The 19007-nt window shown below is 34.9% G+C and overlaps 1 protein-coding gene across 1 annotated transcript in view; it reads right to left on the bottom strand.

Moving 5' to 3' along the window:
* LOC142325788 (very long chain fatty acid elongase 7-like) overlaps positions 1-17992 on the bottom strand; it is a 29684-nt gene extending 11692 nt beyond the window's left edge. The window contains exons 1-2 of the mRNA XM_075367818.1: positions 17944-17992; positions 1348-1538 (exon numbers count right to left, since the gene is read on the bottom strand). Coding sequence (XP_075223933.1) covers positions 1348-1538; positions 17944-17992 — 240 coding nt within the window. The remainder of the gene's footprint in view (positions 1-1347; positions 1539-17943) is intronic.
* Positions 17993-19007: the final 1015 nt, after the last annotated feature.

The raw sequence follows: 19007 nt of genomic DNA on the forward strand, positions 1-19007 counted from the left end.
GTAAATTTCGAGTGGTGTGGTAACGAGCTTTGTCTTGCAGAAGAATAACTTCTTTGTTTAGAAAATCAGAACGTTTCGTACGTATTGAGAGTTTTGTTAAATTTTATAGCATGATTATTGATGATTAACTGTTTGACAGTTAATCATTTTTAATCTTTAAGTTTATGTCATGGCGAATAAAATTATAAATACGAGTTTGTAAAGCGTTAGTCTTAACTTCCCCGGTCTTCTACGTTGAAATTCTGTGACACTTGTTTTCTTCGATTCAGATTTATCGATCCTATTGTAAAAATTTGCACGGTTAGTATATTTTTTACTACACTGTTTTAATATTGGCGAGTAAATTTTAGCCGGTTTTAGACCTTCAATAAAACTCTTTATTTCAACTGGCTCTTCTTCCACGGTATACATTTAACGCGGAGTTGATATTTTGAAATAAACAAAAACCTTTATAATAATGGAAATTGTTTACAAACAATTGATATTTTCTATGTAACGAATTGGAACTTGAACATCAAACACCTTCAGTTTATTCTATGAAATAATTGTTCCTCTGTTATCATTTGTTTTTTTGCCCTTTATGTTTTCTTCCCTTTAGCAACTAATTAAAATACTTTATTTAACGAATCGTTTTTAAACATCGTTAGTAAATATATCATCAGCTACGTTGATGTTATTCTTCCTTAACATCACTTTAGGTGGTGGGATTCTACTTGATTACGTCCAGATATTGAACGTATAAAAATGTCGCTTTGATGCGCTCAGAACCTCCGAGGCCGACCAAAATAATGTTAATTTATGAACAGATTTTTTTTTGGGCGACTTTTGAATTGAAAATATTCATTTTGTATTTTCATTCATTTTTACTCCCTTCTACTTCTCTATAATTTTTGTTTTTTTTTCTGGTCCTTCTATTACAGTTTAATTAGCTTTTCTCCTTCACGATATATCTAACCTGTCGAATTTTTTAATCTAACTGTACCCGTTATGCTTCCATCTAGCCCTCTAGCTGTTAAAATTATTTTAGACGTCTCTGGACTTTTTATATTCTTATTTTATCAGTGTTCCTACTTCTCATTCGTGCAAAAATACACTCAAAATTTATCGCTTCAAGATGTGTTTAGGCAAAACTAACTATTCTTACTAGAAACTAAGTATTCTTTATTTCAGTTTTTAATTCTTCTACAATCTAGCATTCCTTTATTTTTTTTTGGAAATTTGTTTGGTAAGTTTCTTTATATACCAATATATGCAGACACACGCGCGTAATATTTATAATGTATTATTTATTGTTTGTATTCAATTTGAACATGGTGTTCTAAGAATAAATTAAAAATATAAACTTACCAATCCGACAAAATACGAATTATATATGATTTGAAATAAATTATAAACCATCATAATTGCATTAATATTGTAAGGTTCTCTTTTTTCCATAAATTTTGGTCCAATCTTTAAAACTGTAAGTAAATATATCCCAAGGATTACGATGACTGGAACTGGCGTAGATGTTAAAAGCCATTTGTTCAAATTGGAATCTACAAAGAGGAAATTAAATATAAAAAACGACAACAAAGAGACGTAAAAAAAAGATTAAAAATGTAATATTGAAAACTTTATCATTTTTCTTATCATATATTTGAATGTGTTTAACAGATTCGTAGCGCCCGTCTCAGTGACGCGAGTAGTAACGTCTCGGCCTTTCGTCCAGAGGTCCCGGGTTTGAATACCGGTCAGAAATTCCATTTTTACACGCTACAAAAACACTCATCTCATCCTCGAAGCAATACCTAACGGTGTTGGCCCCAGAGGCTACAAAAAAATAAAGAAAAATCACCAGATTCGATATTGAAGGGTTTAGGTAGGCTGTTAAATTCGTTATTTAAGTTATTATTCATGCATTATCAGTTCGATCCTGAATAACTATTTTTTTAAGTAGTCATGGATATCATCCTACAAGTTTTTTTTTTTTTAAGTTGATGAATAATATATTACGTAAGCTAGAAATTTGTGTGCGAACATATGGTCCGAAAGCTTTAAAATATATGAAAACCTACATGCTTAATTGAGATAGCAAATCTAGGACCTATCAGATAAAGCATAAGAAACTACCACTAATTTGCGAAGGAAGGCATTTCGTTAGCCAATCGATTTTGTAATTTTTTTTATAGTTCCGAACATTTTTGCATTATAGTTGATTTTAGATAAAACAATTTCATTCAACTCTTCCCTCTTTTTAGTTTGTATTAATAAAAATAAAATTAGAGAGACCTAATATAAAAATATTATATACATTTAGACCGCCTCTTTTATTTAATTTCATGGGAAAATGTGTAGCTACAGAACAAACAAAAATTGTGAAAACTATTTAAAAATTAGTTCTTTTTTTTAATGATAATGTGCATGATTAAAAGGAGTATCTTATCCGAGTATTATTGCAGGAAAATTACTTCACTGAAATTATGGTTACTTCATTATTATTGAAGTATGTGATAAAACCACAACAGTTAAATCAAACTATTTTTGATGAATTTATTCCCTTTACTATTTGTCTCTTCCTTCCCGCTCAGACAGTTTCTCTCTTTTTTGTTTGTCTTTAGTAGATCATGGTTCAATAGCTTTTTCTTGTTTTAAGTGTTAATTATACGTAAAGAAAGATTTGTTAATCTATTTCAATACAATTACGATAATTACAAAAATAAACTACAAGTAATCTCTAATATTACGTATAAAGTTTGTAAAATAAATTATTATTAGTTTCATATTATCCTAAAGAAAAAATCAGGACGAAAGATTTTACTTGTTTTAGGCTTAAAACAATAGACTTCCGGATCTGTGATTATATGACATTCTCTTTCTAATCTTACAACTCTATAATCAGTCGGAACAGTGCCCTTTGTTTCTGGAACACTATTCAAACTAAATAGATCAGATTATAAAAAGTTTTTATATTGGATCAATGAGGAACGCAGTTTTAAATATAGTATGTATAAACAAATAAACGTTTGATGAAAACATAGATTCAATAATTATCAATCTTTTTATATTCGAAGTAGTTAACAAATTCACAAATCTATGAAACCTTATAATTTCTGTTTGCTTCTTTCTCTGTTTAATGGTTTTCTTTTATTTTATTCATTCGTATTTTAAGAATTGAATAATCTAAATAAAAACTTTTACTCATTTAAAAAAAGACATATACTTTATAAAATATAATAAAATGTTTTTAGTTTTTGTATTTCAATATTTTAAATATTTAGTTACTGAGTTGCTTTCTGAATTTACACATCCACTTTTTAGATACGTGATGGGAAAGTTATTATTTGAGATTATACCTATACAATGATGAACAAAGATACATTTTGCGATTTAAACAAAATATCCAAAATAATTCTGTCGTTAAATTAAATATAAAATGACAATATTTTTACCAGACTGGACTTTTCATTTGATGTGACTAATACACGAGTATGTTTGCGTGTGAATGCATTTCATTAATAGCGTTCAGTTAGTCAATTCTATTTCCATTTTATGTCTAAAATAATGAAATTATGAAGAAAATCCTTATTTGTAACCCTTCATTCATTTTCTTAAATCTATACTAAATATCTGTCTAAGTTGAACTCCTAATTAATGTTATAAAAATCCAAGAAAAAATTGTTTTTAATGCAAAAAAACCAGAAGGAGGTAGATTTTTGATGAATAATTGTACTTTACTTATGATAAGTAGCCATATTAATAATATCTATTAATATGTTTATATTTTAAATAAAATAATGTCTTATTAGTTTAAATTTTAAATATAATGTGAAAAAAATAAACCTCCTAGTACGTTTAAACACATTTTTAAAGGGCTTTCTTTTTTATATTTTAATTTCTACCTAGAAACATCATATATTTATTTTTAGTGTAGGTAGTAATCTAGATTGTTGTTAGAAGTAGACTTCCTAGTAAACATTTCACTTGTTTTGGATCTAACACTAGATAAATAATGACAGTACCAACACGAATAGTAACTTCAGACCGAAAAATATATCGTGTTGATGTGATCAACTGATAAAGTTAATTTATTCTATAGGAACCTGTTGATAAGGTATTTATGAGATCCCATTCTTTGTTGACTTCTAATACATCAAATTTATGTTTCAAACAAAAGTAAAAAAAAATAACCGAATGAGTGGCGACTCTTCTATCTATCGACTAAGATTTCAGGACTTTCTTGTAACAATGTAAAACTTAAAATTTTTCGTAGACGTTCACAGTACCAGAACAACTTACTCATCTATTAGTGTCATAGCAGCTTCATATATATTGTAAAGTCATTTTTATGCCCTTTTCTGTAGTTTACGAGATAAATAAATGGCCTGCAGTAAAAATACACCAGGAATATTGTATGACCTTCAAAAACGTATAACTCGATAACACTATCTTCTTTTATAACCTTCAAAAAAGGTCCAACGTCATATGTGTGACTACATATTCCAATGTAAAATTTTCTTCTCTTTCATTGGTCATCGAGGTCATCTTGAGATGATCCCTTCTAATTTGAGTAACTTTTGTGTAAATAATTTTTTATTAATCTTTTAATAATTAAAATTTTTAATTTTTTTTTTTTAATAATTTTTTTAGTTTACGAGAAAATCGCCTGGGACGATTAAACTGAAACGCTCTGAAAATATATATGTATATCTTTTAAAATTTTGGTTTTAATTTTGAATCTGTATTCTTACGAACTTTTTTCTATTATAAGAATACACTTGTGTAAATTTTTAGATACCTATTCGACTGTATATCTAATAGATTCCCGCTTAGTACACATAATCCAGGTGAGAAAATATTATTCCTGTTAATATTTTACCGTTAATGCAGAAATCTTTCGGCGTAATTTTTTTTTGTCTGTAACTGGAAAACAAAGCTTTTCCGGAATCATGTTTATGTGATATTTTTTTCATTATTTTTTTAATCAGAATAATACGCATATATATTTTAGCATGAACTGCATAGAAATTTCTGTATTTTTTTTTAGTTTCCAGACTCTGCCCAAAATCCTTCTGGCTTAATCAAACATCTACTTAATAGATTAAAACAATTCATTAAAAAAATTTAAAAACACGGAAATTTCTACTATGGAAATAAATTAATAACATGTTTTTTTTTTATATATATTTTTTTCCATTAATTATTAGTTTTTGTACCCTCAGATTTTCTTTTTACATCTAAGCTAATTTTAATTCAAAACTAGCTTTACTTTTGAAGTTTAGTTATTTTATGTATTATATTATTAGCATTATTGTATTACATTGCACATTATTTTATTAAACTTATATACCTGTGAAGTGAAGATACTAATTAAATTCAAGTCTTTTATTCAATAAATCAAGGATTATATACATAAACCGTTTTTTTTTTTTTGTTTTTTTTAATGTAATATTGGTAAATAAATTTCCTTTTATTGTTAACTAGTACAAGAATTATTTATTTGTCGACGTACTTCAATGATTAAAAACGTATTTGATTAAAGATTATTTTTAAAAATGTGAATGTGTATTAATATATAAAACTATTTATTTAAAAACAAATTATATTTTTATTAAATAATGCAGCTAAGAGGACATAGCATATCCATGCTACCTGCGTTATAATTTTTGATATAGAACATTCCTTTAACGTAGCTTAGGATTTTTACAATAATCGATTAATACACAACAGATATAAAATAAAGCTTCATACTTATTCTAATATACTTGTTAAATAAATGTTTTCATAATTTTTTTTTTTTTACTACGCGTATTTATATGGAATTTATACCAATTTATTTTCAAAGCCCAATTAAAATATTTTTACGTTTACAACATGAAAAATATTATTTTAATTTTACGCTTATAATATTCTTTTATTTCCAGAAAACAATCTTTGTTTATTGTTTTATACTTACATATACAGAATTTCCTTGTATGGGAAAACAATCCTTAAAACTGCAATTTTAGAAACTCTACTTGTGTATCTGTCGGCCATTTTGTGTTTGGATATTGAAGTTTTTATCTCGAAAACTGATTGAGATATTTTAATAAAATTCGGTTATAACTGAATTCCCAATGAAATCAAACAGATTTGTTTGCAGATTTCAAAACTGCAGAATTTTAACTTTTTAAATACAAATGAAAATTGTAAACAATAAATGAGTAATTGATGGTGAGGAAGGAACAAATGAAATCAAATCAATGTTCGTGGTTCACAATTGGCCAAACCACAAAAAAAAAAATAAAATCCTTTCGAATTTTATTTTTTCTTTATTCAGTTAAATGTCTAGGATGGTAGAACCTGGAACTACCCGAATTTTTACAACCACTACTTTTTAAAAGATGGTGTTTGACATTCCAACGTGGAAATGTATTTATTCTAATTCTTGCATCAATCATTAAGTTATAAATAAAATATAATAAAAAAGTGTGTTTTGTTTATAATACGTGTGTATGAATAAAAATCTGTATTGTATATTCTTGTGAATAAAAATGGAATAATTACTTTTGTATGTGCATTAAGGATGCGCAGGTATTATCTTTAGATTTTTGTTATTTTTATTAAACTAATTTTGTTTTAAATTATTAAATCACTGTAGAAAGCTTTGGGATTTTTTTTGGGAACATGAAACAAGAAATCTGTACGCAAACTTTCTCACTTGGTTTGATAATTTTATTAGTAGTTATTTGTAATTAAAATATTTAATTTTTCAATTAAATTTTTATTCTTTATTTGTTTTTCTTTTTAAAATAATATTAAAAGTTTATATATATACACATACTACGTTGTCAGGCCTCGCTTTGCTCACAGCAGATGGCCAGGGGGCTCCGCTCCTCTGGCCCACTGTTGTATTCGTTTTCGTCATTGTTGTGAGAATAATGCTAATAAATAACAATTAAGCCTGAAAAGCCCTCTTTCTCCAGCGTTCCCCTCGTTCTTAACGTTGAAGCTCTGATATACTCCTGCTGTAAACAAACATATCCCTTTTGGTTGCCCTTCCCATTACCCTTCAGTACTCTGTACCTTAGGAAAGGGTCAAGGTAAAGAGCTGAAAATCGAATTTTTTATAAAATGCATAGTCTAATTTTTTATGCCCAAAAACGAAATCAATTACCGTATTAGGTCGTCAGCTAAGATGAAATGTTCACTTCACCCTCAAGGGGGCTAGGACCTCTATATATACTACGGCCTGCCCATTATTTGACGCTGAGTTAATTACTCTAAAATCACCTGACCAAAAGTCGCCTTCCACTTCCCACCGAACCTCACTAATTCCTACTATATTCACATTTACCCTATCCATTTTCCTTTTTAAATTTTCTACCATACCAACTTTTTTTAAGCTTTTAACATTCCACGCTCCGACTCGTAGAATGTTTTTTTTTACTTTTCTGGTGACCCCTTCCTTAGTAGTCCCCACCCGGAGATCCGAACGGGGGACTATTTTACCTCCGGAATATTTTACCAAGGAAGGCGCCTCCATTATTGCCACATTTTCTTGGAAAATAAAAACAGCTGTAGTTTTCAGCTATTGAAAATAATTATTTCATTATTTTTTTCAAAATTACATCGGTTTTTTTATTTATTCAGTGCGATTTTTTTTCACATATTGGGCGTTTTTTTAAATTTGTGATTTTTTTTTATTTGCCTTTTTTTTGTTTTTTTTTTTTATCGAGACACAATGAATGACGAACAGATTAGGTTTGCTCTCGACGAAGGACTTTCAGATTATGACGAAAATGACAGTGACGATCTCGAGGGCTTGGACGACATCAAAAATACTGATTTTAGGGGTATCGATTGTTCGGAACGATGATGATCAAGGTCATTCGTGTAGTGATACTGACACGGAACAAAAAATAAATGTAGCTGGTTTAGTTCTACATCCACCTGCTGAAGGAAACTGTAATCTATTACATGAAATCCATTATCGTTCTCCAGTGCAGTTGGATCTTGAAATGCAACCAGCTGTTGAGTTTTTTCTCCAAGATGAGGAACTTGGCACGGCGGAGTTACAAGAAAATCAAACTGACCGGGCCCACAATGACGAAACAGTTAGATGACGAAGGTTACAAGTTGGAAGGTCGTCTGCCGGTTCTTGGAAATCCCTGGTTAGTTTGTACTGGTAGGTGTAAATATGACAAACTAAACCGTTTGTCTTTTACGGCTCCGAAACCAGGTGCATTTGTAAAGAATCCCGATCTCTTGGCTAAATCCGCTCCTCGTAAGAGAGGTCGGCCTAAGAAGCGTCGTAGGAATTTACAGAATGTGCATGAATATATTCCTGATCCCCGTATTCATGAGCAGACGCCGTTTGCCGTATTTATGTTGTTTTTTGGGGCTATCTTTGAAAAGGTAACATTACAAACAAATTTGTATTTTCAAAGCCGTATACCTGATGGACCATTACCTAAGGACAGAATTCAATGTGACGTTAGTCAGATGAAACGTTTCTTTGCAATCATCTTGGAAATGGGTCATACTGTAAGACACACTTTACAAGAATACTGGTCAATTGACGAGGTTTCCCATATCGCTTGGTTAGGGAATACATTACCGAGATATGTATTTCTTCATATTTTGAAGTATTTACACTTCACTAACCAGGATCCACCAATAGAATCAGAAATACAAACTGGTAACTATGACCGTCTCTGAAGAGTACGCGAAATATTTGAAATTGCACGTCAATTTCAAATATTTCACTTTATCTCGTGAACTCTGTAATCCACTACAACAAATCGTAGTTGATGAGGTTTTATGCGCCTACAAGGGTAGAGTATTGCTTCGGCAGTATATACCTAGTAAACGAAAGCGCTTTGGGATAAAGGTTTACAGACTTTGCGATAATTCTGGGTACACATTCGATATGAATGTATATCTCGGGAGACAACGAGAGGAACTAATTGTAAACGAAACGATTACTGAACGTACAGTTATCAATCTAATTGCAGGTTATAAAAATTGTGGATATCATTTGTATATGGACAATTCTTTTCATCCCTGTAATTATATCGACGACTGAAGGATGTGGGAATTCTAGCTTGTGGAACAGCTCGATCCAATCGTGCTGGAATGCCAGCTGAATTCACACGAAACAGTCGTAAACAATTAGGTTTGACCAGACACCGGTTAGCCTGTCGTACGACACTGGATGGAATATCTTGTATTCTATTCAATGACAAGCGAATGGTATCACTTCTGTCTTCTATTCATGGGCCTGCTGAAGAGGATAAATACAGTGTAACAATTCGCGGTACAGAAAATGTCGTGAGACCTGTAATGATTGTAAACTACAATAATTACAAGGGGGCTGTTGATCTATCTCATCGTCTGTCTTCAAGCTATTACTTACATAGGCGCATGACAAAATGGACGAAAAAAATTTTTTTTCACATTTTTTATATGCTCCTTGTCAATGCTTATATGGCTTACAAGTCAGTCAATAAGATTGAGAAGAACCAATCCTTCAGATGGTTTCGAAATGAGGTTTTGAAAGAGCTTGTTTCATCTTCTTCTACGGGATTTTCTGCACGAGGATCTTATGTAAGAAATCGTGAATTGTTACGTCTTGAAAGTTGTGAAGCAAGACATTTTCCTAAACGTGAGGGAACAAACAGTTTTAGACAATGCGTTGTGTGCTCGGCAAACGGCATTCGCGTAAGATCTGTCTGGAGGTGTGTGGCTTGTGAGGTACCACTCTGCATAGATGGATGCTTTCTCGTGTATGACACACGCCAAAATATCACAAACTAGGGGTAAGTGCTTTTTATTTATAAATTTATTACTTCATTTTATTTGTTTAGGTGATTTATTATTTGTCATCTATTTCATTCTTTTGTTTTTTGGGGGGAATCTCCCATATAACGATTTTTTTATGTTTTGGGGTAAAAACTAGTGCACGCTCGTAATTTCTTATTTTATATTAAGATTTTGTATACATAGTAACATAAAAAATACCTGTTGTTTGTACCGTATAGCTTCTAATTACTGGGGTAATTATTTATGCGTTTCATGAACTTTATCCCCCCCCCCTGGCGTGTAATAGCAATACTCTGTTTTAAAAAAACGTAATTTTTCACGTAATAAATTTTTACATTATATGTAACGCTAAGAAAAAATAAATAACTATAAAAATTTCCTGAAACTGATTTGCTAATTAATTTGTGATTTATGACACTGGTTTTTAATCATATTTTGCCAAACATTCAACCGATTTGCTTGAAAGTATTTTTTTTTTTTAATCACCAAACCATGTTTCATAAACACAATTAAAAAAAAAAATTCGCTAATAAAAAACGCGGTAGAAATGCACAAAAAAATTCTGGAATTTAATTATCTTAATTTTTGTACGGTTTCAATTTTTTTGTTGTTACAGGCATAAAAAATAACCAATCGTAACGTTTTTTGTTTTGTCAGAATCTGTTAAATCTTGTTAATATACTGTAATTTTTTTTCACAAGAGGGTAGCATAAGACTACGAAGGGAGGCAATCAGATACCAACAGATTTTCGCGGAGCGCTAAGAAGCGCGGAGCATTTTGATGGGAGAAGGTTAAGATAACAAAAGCGGAATTCCTGTTATAACCACAATGCTGTATTCGTGATTTCTTATTGGAGTAAATGTCGCGGTCATCAAGTTATTGTTATAATAAAATTATGCCTTTTGTTAGTGAGTTGGAGGGTAACTTTCTAATATTTTCATTCTTTTCAGTTTTGAAAATGTCACTTTTTCAATTAATACGTGACGAGCCAGTAAATCGGCTGCTGTTGAGTTTCTGCAAAAGAAAAAATACACAAATAACGATAATATGATGTCGATAAAAATATACTTTATACTTATGTCATAAGCATTATCAAAGAGGGTGTCTCATACAAGGGGCATCGAACCGAAATCGAACTATAGCAGATCACGGATCTGCCATCCGTGAGCAAACTTATATCCGAAGGATACTTCTTCCAAGACCGAATTCGGTTTTGGAACGCACTCAAACCCCGATATGAATATACTACTCTAGCATCTATAGTGAAATTTTTGCTGACTCTGTTTTTGGAACGCATACGCAAACAGTAGAGAGTATGTGTGCAGCAGGTAAAAACAAAAATATGCGTGAATTGGGATGCCGCCGTCTGGAGAACGACTTGTTCAAAAAGATACTGGAAGACATCCACACTTTCTGCCCACCAGAAAAACAATACGCACAGTCTACTTCAGAAGATTTGAGTCCTCAATATAAAAGAATCTAGGCTGAATCCGATTTTACAACTTCATTGATTTGTCTCAATCAGCTGACATTTTCAGAGAATATTATGTTAACTTCATAACGTAGACCTAGGTATTCACTCTATTTATATTCTTTCCTACTCCATAAATTCACCGGTTACTTTGTTGTGGGTAAATAAGTATATTTGTCAAATACGTAACGGCTGTTAATATATGAATTACAAAACAGGTATACACGATACATCTCCTTGAACCAAACAACAGGCCTCGGTAACAGAATTCAATGAGAAATATCGTTCCCCTTATATCTTTTCTTATATTTTTATTTTGTTTTTTTTAAACACCTTTCCCTTTTTATATTAATACAACGGAATATTTTTTAGTTTTAGAACTAAATAGAATATTTTTAAGAAAAAACTTCTATAAATGATATTAGTAACATTAATGCCCTGAGGTAGGTAATCCCCACGTCCGGAACACAACATCTACGTTCCACGTCCATGGCGGTAACAGCCGTACTTATGTACAATACATATAGCTGGCTAACGGGGCTCCGAGTAAATTCCTCGGATATGCTTTTCTTTTGACCTGTTTCCACCTTCAGGTTCCCTCATGGATTGGATTTTTCGGCTACCTGCAGGATATGAACAATTTGTTGATTAGGATGTGGACATATACCAAACTTAGAGCTGGCGATGTGGCGGCCACGGTCAAAGTTATTTGCAGGTGTAACGGAGACCTTTCGTCGTCCACATGCCCCCCGCGATGGCAAGCATGTAGTTAAGGTGCCCATGTTCGGAGCATGGGAGCCCTGAAAGCTTCGGTGTGTAGGGGCCTGGAGTCAGTGCAGAGACTGCGCATCCGCTCTCTGCCAGGACATATGCCGGTTCCACCGGAGTACCGGAACGGACCTCCAGGGTTGGTAGCCCTGGAGTGGGGGTGTACCCCGGCGGCTAGCCTTACTACAGAAGGGATTATTTGTTCATGGAAACTGAACAACTAAACGTGGCAGAGGGTTCACGCAAACACCCTCGTTTAGAACCGGCCGTTTCGCCTGAAGCAAAACGGAGAAAAAGTGCGGAAACTAAAAGGATTGAGATTGAGGCTAGAAAAAGCTTACAAAAAGCTTTTTTAAAAGTAATAATGTACCGAAACCCAAATATTTGGTCATTACAAAGGAGGATGGAAATTTCTCGAGGGTGAGTCCTTTTCTCATCGCTCGGGAGATAACCAAATGCGCTGGTGGACCTGTAAAAGAAATAAGGAAGACCTTCATGGGACTTCATGTTGAGACTGTAAATGAAGTCCAGTCTCAAAAGATTTTGGGGCTTAAAAAGATTGGAGAACTGGTTGTACATGTCGATCCCCACAGTACGCTCAACACCTCAAGAGGTGTGGTCGTCTGTCGGGATCTTCTAAATTGCACGGAGCAAGAAACTGTTGACGAGTTGTCATCACAGGGAGTAATTGAGTGTCGCCGATTGAACATGAGGAGGAATGGCGAAGTCCTACCTTCAGCCTCTCATGTTCTCACATTTAACCGGCCTACCTTGCCAGAGAAGATTAGAGCGGGGATACATCGATTGGATGTGCGGGCATTTATCCCGCAACCTATGCGATGCTTCAAGTGCCAACGTTTTGGCCACACCGCTATCAAATGTGAGAGCGGTAAAGCGCTATCAAATATGCGTGTGCGGCGAAGAGGTGCATGAGGGAGAGCCGTGTAAAGAGCCCCCTACATGCATCAATTGCAAGGGACAGCATTCATGTAGATCCAGGAATTGTCATGTCTACAAAGAAGAAGTAGATGTGCAGGAAATTAAAACCCTGCAGAAAGTCAGCTACATCGAAGCCAAAAAGATTGTTAACGCCCGCAAACCTAGAGCAACAACATCTTATGCTCAGGCTGCGGCTACTGTTCCTGCTCCTGCTCCGATTGCTGTAGATGAGGCTCAAATTATAAATAAACTTCCGCCTACTTTGGCTAACATGATTGAGAGGATCATCGAAAACAAGATGAAACCTTTTGGCAATAAAGAATTTGTTAAGCCAAAGATAGTGGTACAGCCTGCTGAAGATAAGTCGATAAAAGTGAAAGTTGCTCCTCCAGAAAAGAAAAACGGACACCAAACCAGAATATCAAGTCCGTCTCAGCGAGATTCTTGATGAAAAGAAAAAGGTGATACCTACAGAGACTGTTATGGAGGCTCCCAAGCCTCCTGTAACTGAAGTGGCCTCTAAGCCTCAGAGGCCACAAAAAATCACACAGGGGGGGCGAGTGTCCCCCCTCCCACAGGCGGTGACCGGTGCAACCCCCGTGTTGGGGAGCGGCCTGTTTGCCGCCTCTCAATCGGCGCCTGAAACCGGCGCCGATCCATGCCCGTCGTCGTCGGCGGCTTCGGTGGTCTCCGATACGGAGACCGGAAGCCTTACAGGCGACGACCTTCTCCGCGAACACGATGCTGTTCGTAGGATGAAGAAGAAAAGGAAAAAGGGATGGCCGAGAGGAAAACCCAGACAATAATTTAATTAAAAATTAGCGAGTCGATTGTACAATGGAACATTAATGGATGTTTTTCAAACATCCATGAGCTCCAACGCTTGGTACATGACGTAGACCCGATTTGTATATGTCTGCTAGAAACGCATTTCCGCCGAAATGAAAATTTTAAATTAAAGGATTCGATATATTTCGGCGAGATCAACCGCCAATTGTAAGAGTTAGAGGTGGAGTAGCTATATTAACATCGACTAGAGCTACCACCGAAGCGGTTGTTCTAAACACTAACCTACAAGCGGTCGCCGTTAGAATGAAGCGTCCGCTCCAGGTCACTGTCTGCAGCATATACTTGCCGTATTTTGATTGGAATAAGGATGACATAGCAAGACTAATTTCCGAGCTTCCCCCACCTGTTTTACTGGTGGGTGACTTTAATGCTCATAATTCTCTTTGGGGATCAGATCGAGTAGATCCCCGTGGAAGAGAACTGGAAGGGTTCCTGATGAATTCAGAACTTATTATTTTAAACGACGGATCAGGAACCTTTTTCAATGCCAGAGATGGATCGACGTCCTGTATAGATCTTGCACTTATAAGCGGATCGATAGCACCAAAGTACAGCTTCCATGTCATAGATGATCTGCATGGAAGCGATCATTTCCCGGTGCAAATTGTAACTGATGTTACAAGAACAATATATCCCATCCCTAAAAGATGGTTATTTGAGAAGGCAGACTGGACGAGCTTCACAGCTAGAACGATACTCCCAGAAACAACTGGAGTTATCGGAGACGATGTCGACGCCATAACAAATGCAATAATTGAATCGGCATCGAGATATATTCCCAAAACATCTGGGAAACTTACGAAAAAAACCCGTTCCATGGTGGAACGATGAAATATTTGAAGCTATAAAAACAAAGAAAAGGGCGTATAACGCCATTAAGAAGCGTCCTAGTATAGAAAATCTTGTTGCCTTTAAGAAATACAGGGCGTATGCAAAACGTCTTATGATAGACTCGAAAGAACGATCCTGGCAGCAATACGTGTCATCCATCGACAAAACTACTACTGCATCAGATGTTTGGAGGAAAGTGAAGGCGATTTGTGGGCGTAATGATTTTGCTCCCATAACTAGCCTTCAAGATGAAGATGAAATAAAAGACACTCCATATGAAATCGCAGAGCTGTTATCCAATCACTTCGAAAAGGCCAGCAGAACGGCCAACTACGAGGAAGGTTTTCGAACCAAAAAAGAAGAACTCGAAGGTCTACTAAATTTTAGAACTGAGTATAATTACTCATATAATGTACCATTTCAAATGGAAGAACTCGCGAAAGCGTTGGAAAAAGCAGGTAACACAGCTGCTGGTCCGGATGAAATCCATTATAATATGATCAGGCAGCTGAATACCACCGTATCAAGCAGGTTTTCGGCAATACCATTCTACCACTGATCAAATGATCAGCTTAGAGGACATTATATATAACTGCTTTATTAAAAGGAAACATTGTGTCGGAGTCTTCTTTGATCTTCAGAAGGCTTTCGATATGACCTGGCGTCATGGTATAATGCTCCAGATACATGAATGGGGCATTCGTGGCAATCTGCCTATACTGCTCAGCAACTACATGAATGACCGTACCTTCCAAGTACGCGTCAAAAATGAATATTCATGTGAAAGAATCTTGGAAAATGGCATACCGCAGGGTTCGCCGTTGAGCGGTACCTTTTTTACCATTGCCATTAATAAATTGATACAAGCCATTCCAGTAGAAATCAGCAAAAGCGTCTATGTTGATGATCTGGCAATTGTGTATGCCAGCAACAAGACTGCTATGGTGAGGTACAAATTGCAACGAGCGATCAATGCTCTAAATGAAGTTGCAAGGAATACAGGATTCCAATTCTCACCAGAGAAAACGTGCTGTGTACACTTTTGTAGGAAGAGAATTCCTCATCAAAGTCCTGCGTTGACAATTGACGATAATCCAATACAATATAAAGATAGCGTAAGATATTTAGGACTAGTATTGGATAAATCCCTTACATGGGGATTACATATACAGGACTTGAGTGATAGATGCAAAAGAGCCCTAAACATTATAAAATGTTTATCGAATTTAAATTGGGGCTCAGACAAAGAGACATTATTGAGATTGTATAAAGCATTGGTTCAATCTAAACTAGACTACGGATGTAACGTATATTCATCCGCTAGAAAGTCGCACTTAAGAAAGTTAGACGTAGTTCATAATAGCGGAATAAGATATGCAACAGGCGCTTTCCGCACAAGTCCGGCGGCTAGTCTAATGTCTGAAGGCGGAATAATGCCACTACATTATAGAAGAGAGATCCTTTTGTTAAGATATGCAGCAAATGTATGGGCTTTCCCTGCTCATATAAATAATAAATTGTTTACGAATCATCCTATGGCTGCAGTATATGAACATCGTGCTACCTATTCCAGACCAACCGGAATTAGGTACCACGAATTAAGAAGAAAATATGAAATTGCTATACCAGAGACACTAGCAATTTCTACTAGAGAAATACCGCCATGGCTCTTGCCAGCGGTAAATACAAGGTTGGATCTCTCTCAAGGAGAAATAAAAAAGAAACCAGCAGTGATCATCCAGCAGGAATTTTTAGCAACCGTCAGTGGTTACGAAGAACATATTAGAATTTATACTGACGGTTCTAAAACCGAACATGGTGTTGGATGCTCGATATATGTAAATGAAGAAGCCCACTCTTGGAGACTGCCAGATGTGGCCAGTGTCTACACAGCAGAACTCACTGCAATTCAGCATGCTCTTCGCTACACTGAACACTATTGCGAAGAGAAAGTGCTAACATGTTCCGATTCATTAAGTGCACTCGTCGCAATTCGGAACAAGAACATTAAGGATGTCCTAATTGCAAACATCCTGTCCATTTTATACGTACTAAAACAACGAGGACAGCGATGCGTATTTGTATGGACTCCAGGGCATGCTGGTATTATAGGTAATGAAATCGCAGACGAAGCTGCCAGAAAGGCAACAGTCTGTGATGACTTGGATGCATTTCCTGTAAGAGTGGCAGATGTTAAAAACCGTCTAACCAACATAGTAAGAAACAAGTGGAACGCTGAATGGAGGAGTTTAAATACAAAATTAAACTCGGTTAAAACTTCTCCTTATAAATGGAAAAGCGACTATAAGTTGACTCGCCGTGAACAAGTAGCGGTGACCAGACTTAGAATCGGTCACACGCGATTAACAAATTTATATTTGTTAACCGGCGAAGTGAGACCAATGTGCGGTGTTTGTAATATAACACTGACAATCAAGCATCTAATAGAAGAGTGTACCAATATGACGACCTCAGAAAGAGGTTTCGTCTTATAAATGATATTAGTGCTGATCTGGATAATGGAAATGAAGAAAATATAGTTGCATTTTTACACGCCAGTGGACTTCTTAAAAGTCTATAAAATGAAAGTTTAAAGCTGTGGTAAGAGATACTCTAAGCGGTAGTTCTATATATACATATAAGGGAGTATCGAAGCGTGGCACGTATAGTGATGGGAGGTAGCCCTCTTGCCTAGGCCATTTTGGCTCAGCTGCATTCAAGAGCAGTGAGTCGGGGTGTGTCCGATGATGGCATGGGGGACCCTCAAGGGTGGATTGAGGGCGCGAGGCTATGGGTGTACGCCGTGCATGCCTATGGCCTGATATAAGAAGGATTCAACTGCCACGGCACCCTGGCACGACTGATATACTGCTCAACGGCGGTTCTGGTCGCCCCGAGGGTGCTTAAGCAAACTATAAATGAGACTTCGTAGAAGAAAGAAAGATATGGTATTGATTAGTTTAATTTTAATTTTAAGTTCATGGTCTTTTGAGAACCTATCTCAAATTTTAATATTGGGGCCCTTTACACCCCGTAAGTGTTTGTGATTGTCCTTGTCTTTCATGTTTTAATGTTTATTGTGAAGTTTGTGTTTTTAAATAAAATGTAACGGCCCTTTACACCCTCACATATGACGATCCTGATGGAGATAGTAATTTCTTTTAAAGAATGTGACAAGGGCTAATGACCTTAGCAGTCGATGCCCGTAAAAATTCAGTTAAAAAAAAAAAAAAGTAACATTAATACTTACTTACTTACTTTTTGTAACTACTATCATAAATACTTTTTAGTACTTACTTACTTTCATGTATATCTGTCATATCCACCAAAGGAACAGTTTCTAAAGACATATTTTATTTCTGAAAAAAAAAATAAAAAAAAAATATTATCTTACCAAAATTATTACGTAATATTTTAGGAATTATTAATTAATATTGGAAATACTAACAGCATATGATACGTAAGACTTAATTATTATCGCCACTGATGTGAAGTCATGGCAGGGAGAAAAGGATGCAATTTAACATTAAGTTCAAGGAGGTTTCTTGGTTGCTAGAAGTGGGTGTCAACAATCATTACCTAACAAGCAGTTGTTGTACTCAACGGTCCTGAAACCTATTTGCACCTACAGAATCCAAGTGTGGGCTAAGGCAAGCGAGACTAACATTGAAGTCGCACAGGTATTCGACAACAAACTATTGAAAAATATAACAGAAGCGCCGTGGTCGCCGAAAAATATTGGAATACGTATTTTTTTTTCTGAGATTGCCAACCGTTCGATAGAAGATGCAAAATATAAAATTTTGTAATCCGGTACAATACACAAAATATTATCATACGAACTGATTAAAGGTTAACATTCTAAATACAGCGAAGACGTTAGACTCCTAATTCGACTGCATATACTAAATATTCTCCGAGATGTGACGTAAATCAGTTACACTAGGGTGTTTTGCAAAGTCAAATTCCTCTTTTCGTTTATCCACTTACTTAGATGGGTACTCTTTTTGTTTTATTGTTTCATTAGTTATTTTTTGTTTAACTGATAAACGTATTTTTTCGTGATTTCTTTTCCTTTTTATGTTAAGGATTTGTTCTTTGGACACATCTTATTATTTATATTAATTATATATCTATGTATATTGTACAAGATATTTATATCTTATATCTATGCATATACAGTCATATGAGGGATTTTAATGGAAATCTCTAAGAAGAGGAAAACTTTTTCCTCTAGTAGAGAAAAACTGGGGTGTTAAGCACAATTTCAAGGTCGTTCGACGCTGCTGGGTGAGGTGTGGTATGTGTGAACCCCTTGAGCAAAGCTTGATGAGGCAAAGCTTTTATCGCACCGTGTGCGATAAA

Source organism: Lycorma delicatula, chromosome 5, assembly GCF_047948215.1.
Source record: "Lycorma delicatula isolate Av1 chromosome 5, ASM4794821v1, whole genome shotgun sequence".
Taxonomy (NCBI): Eukaryota; Metazoa; Arthropoda; class Insecta; order Hemiptera; family Fulgoridae; genus Lycorma; species Lycorma delicatula.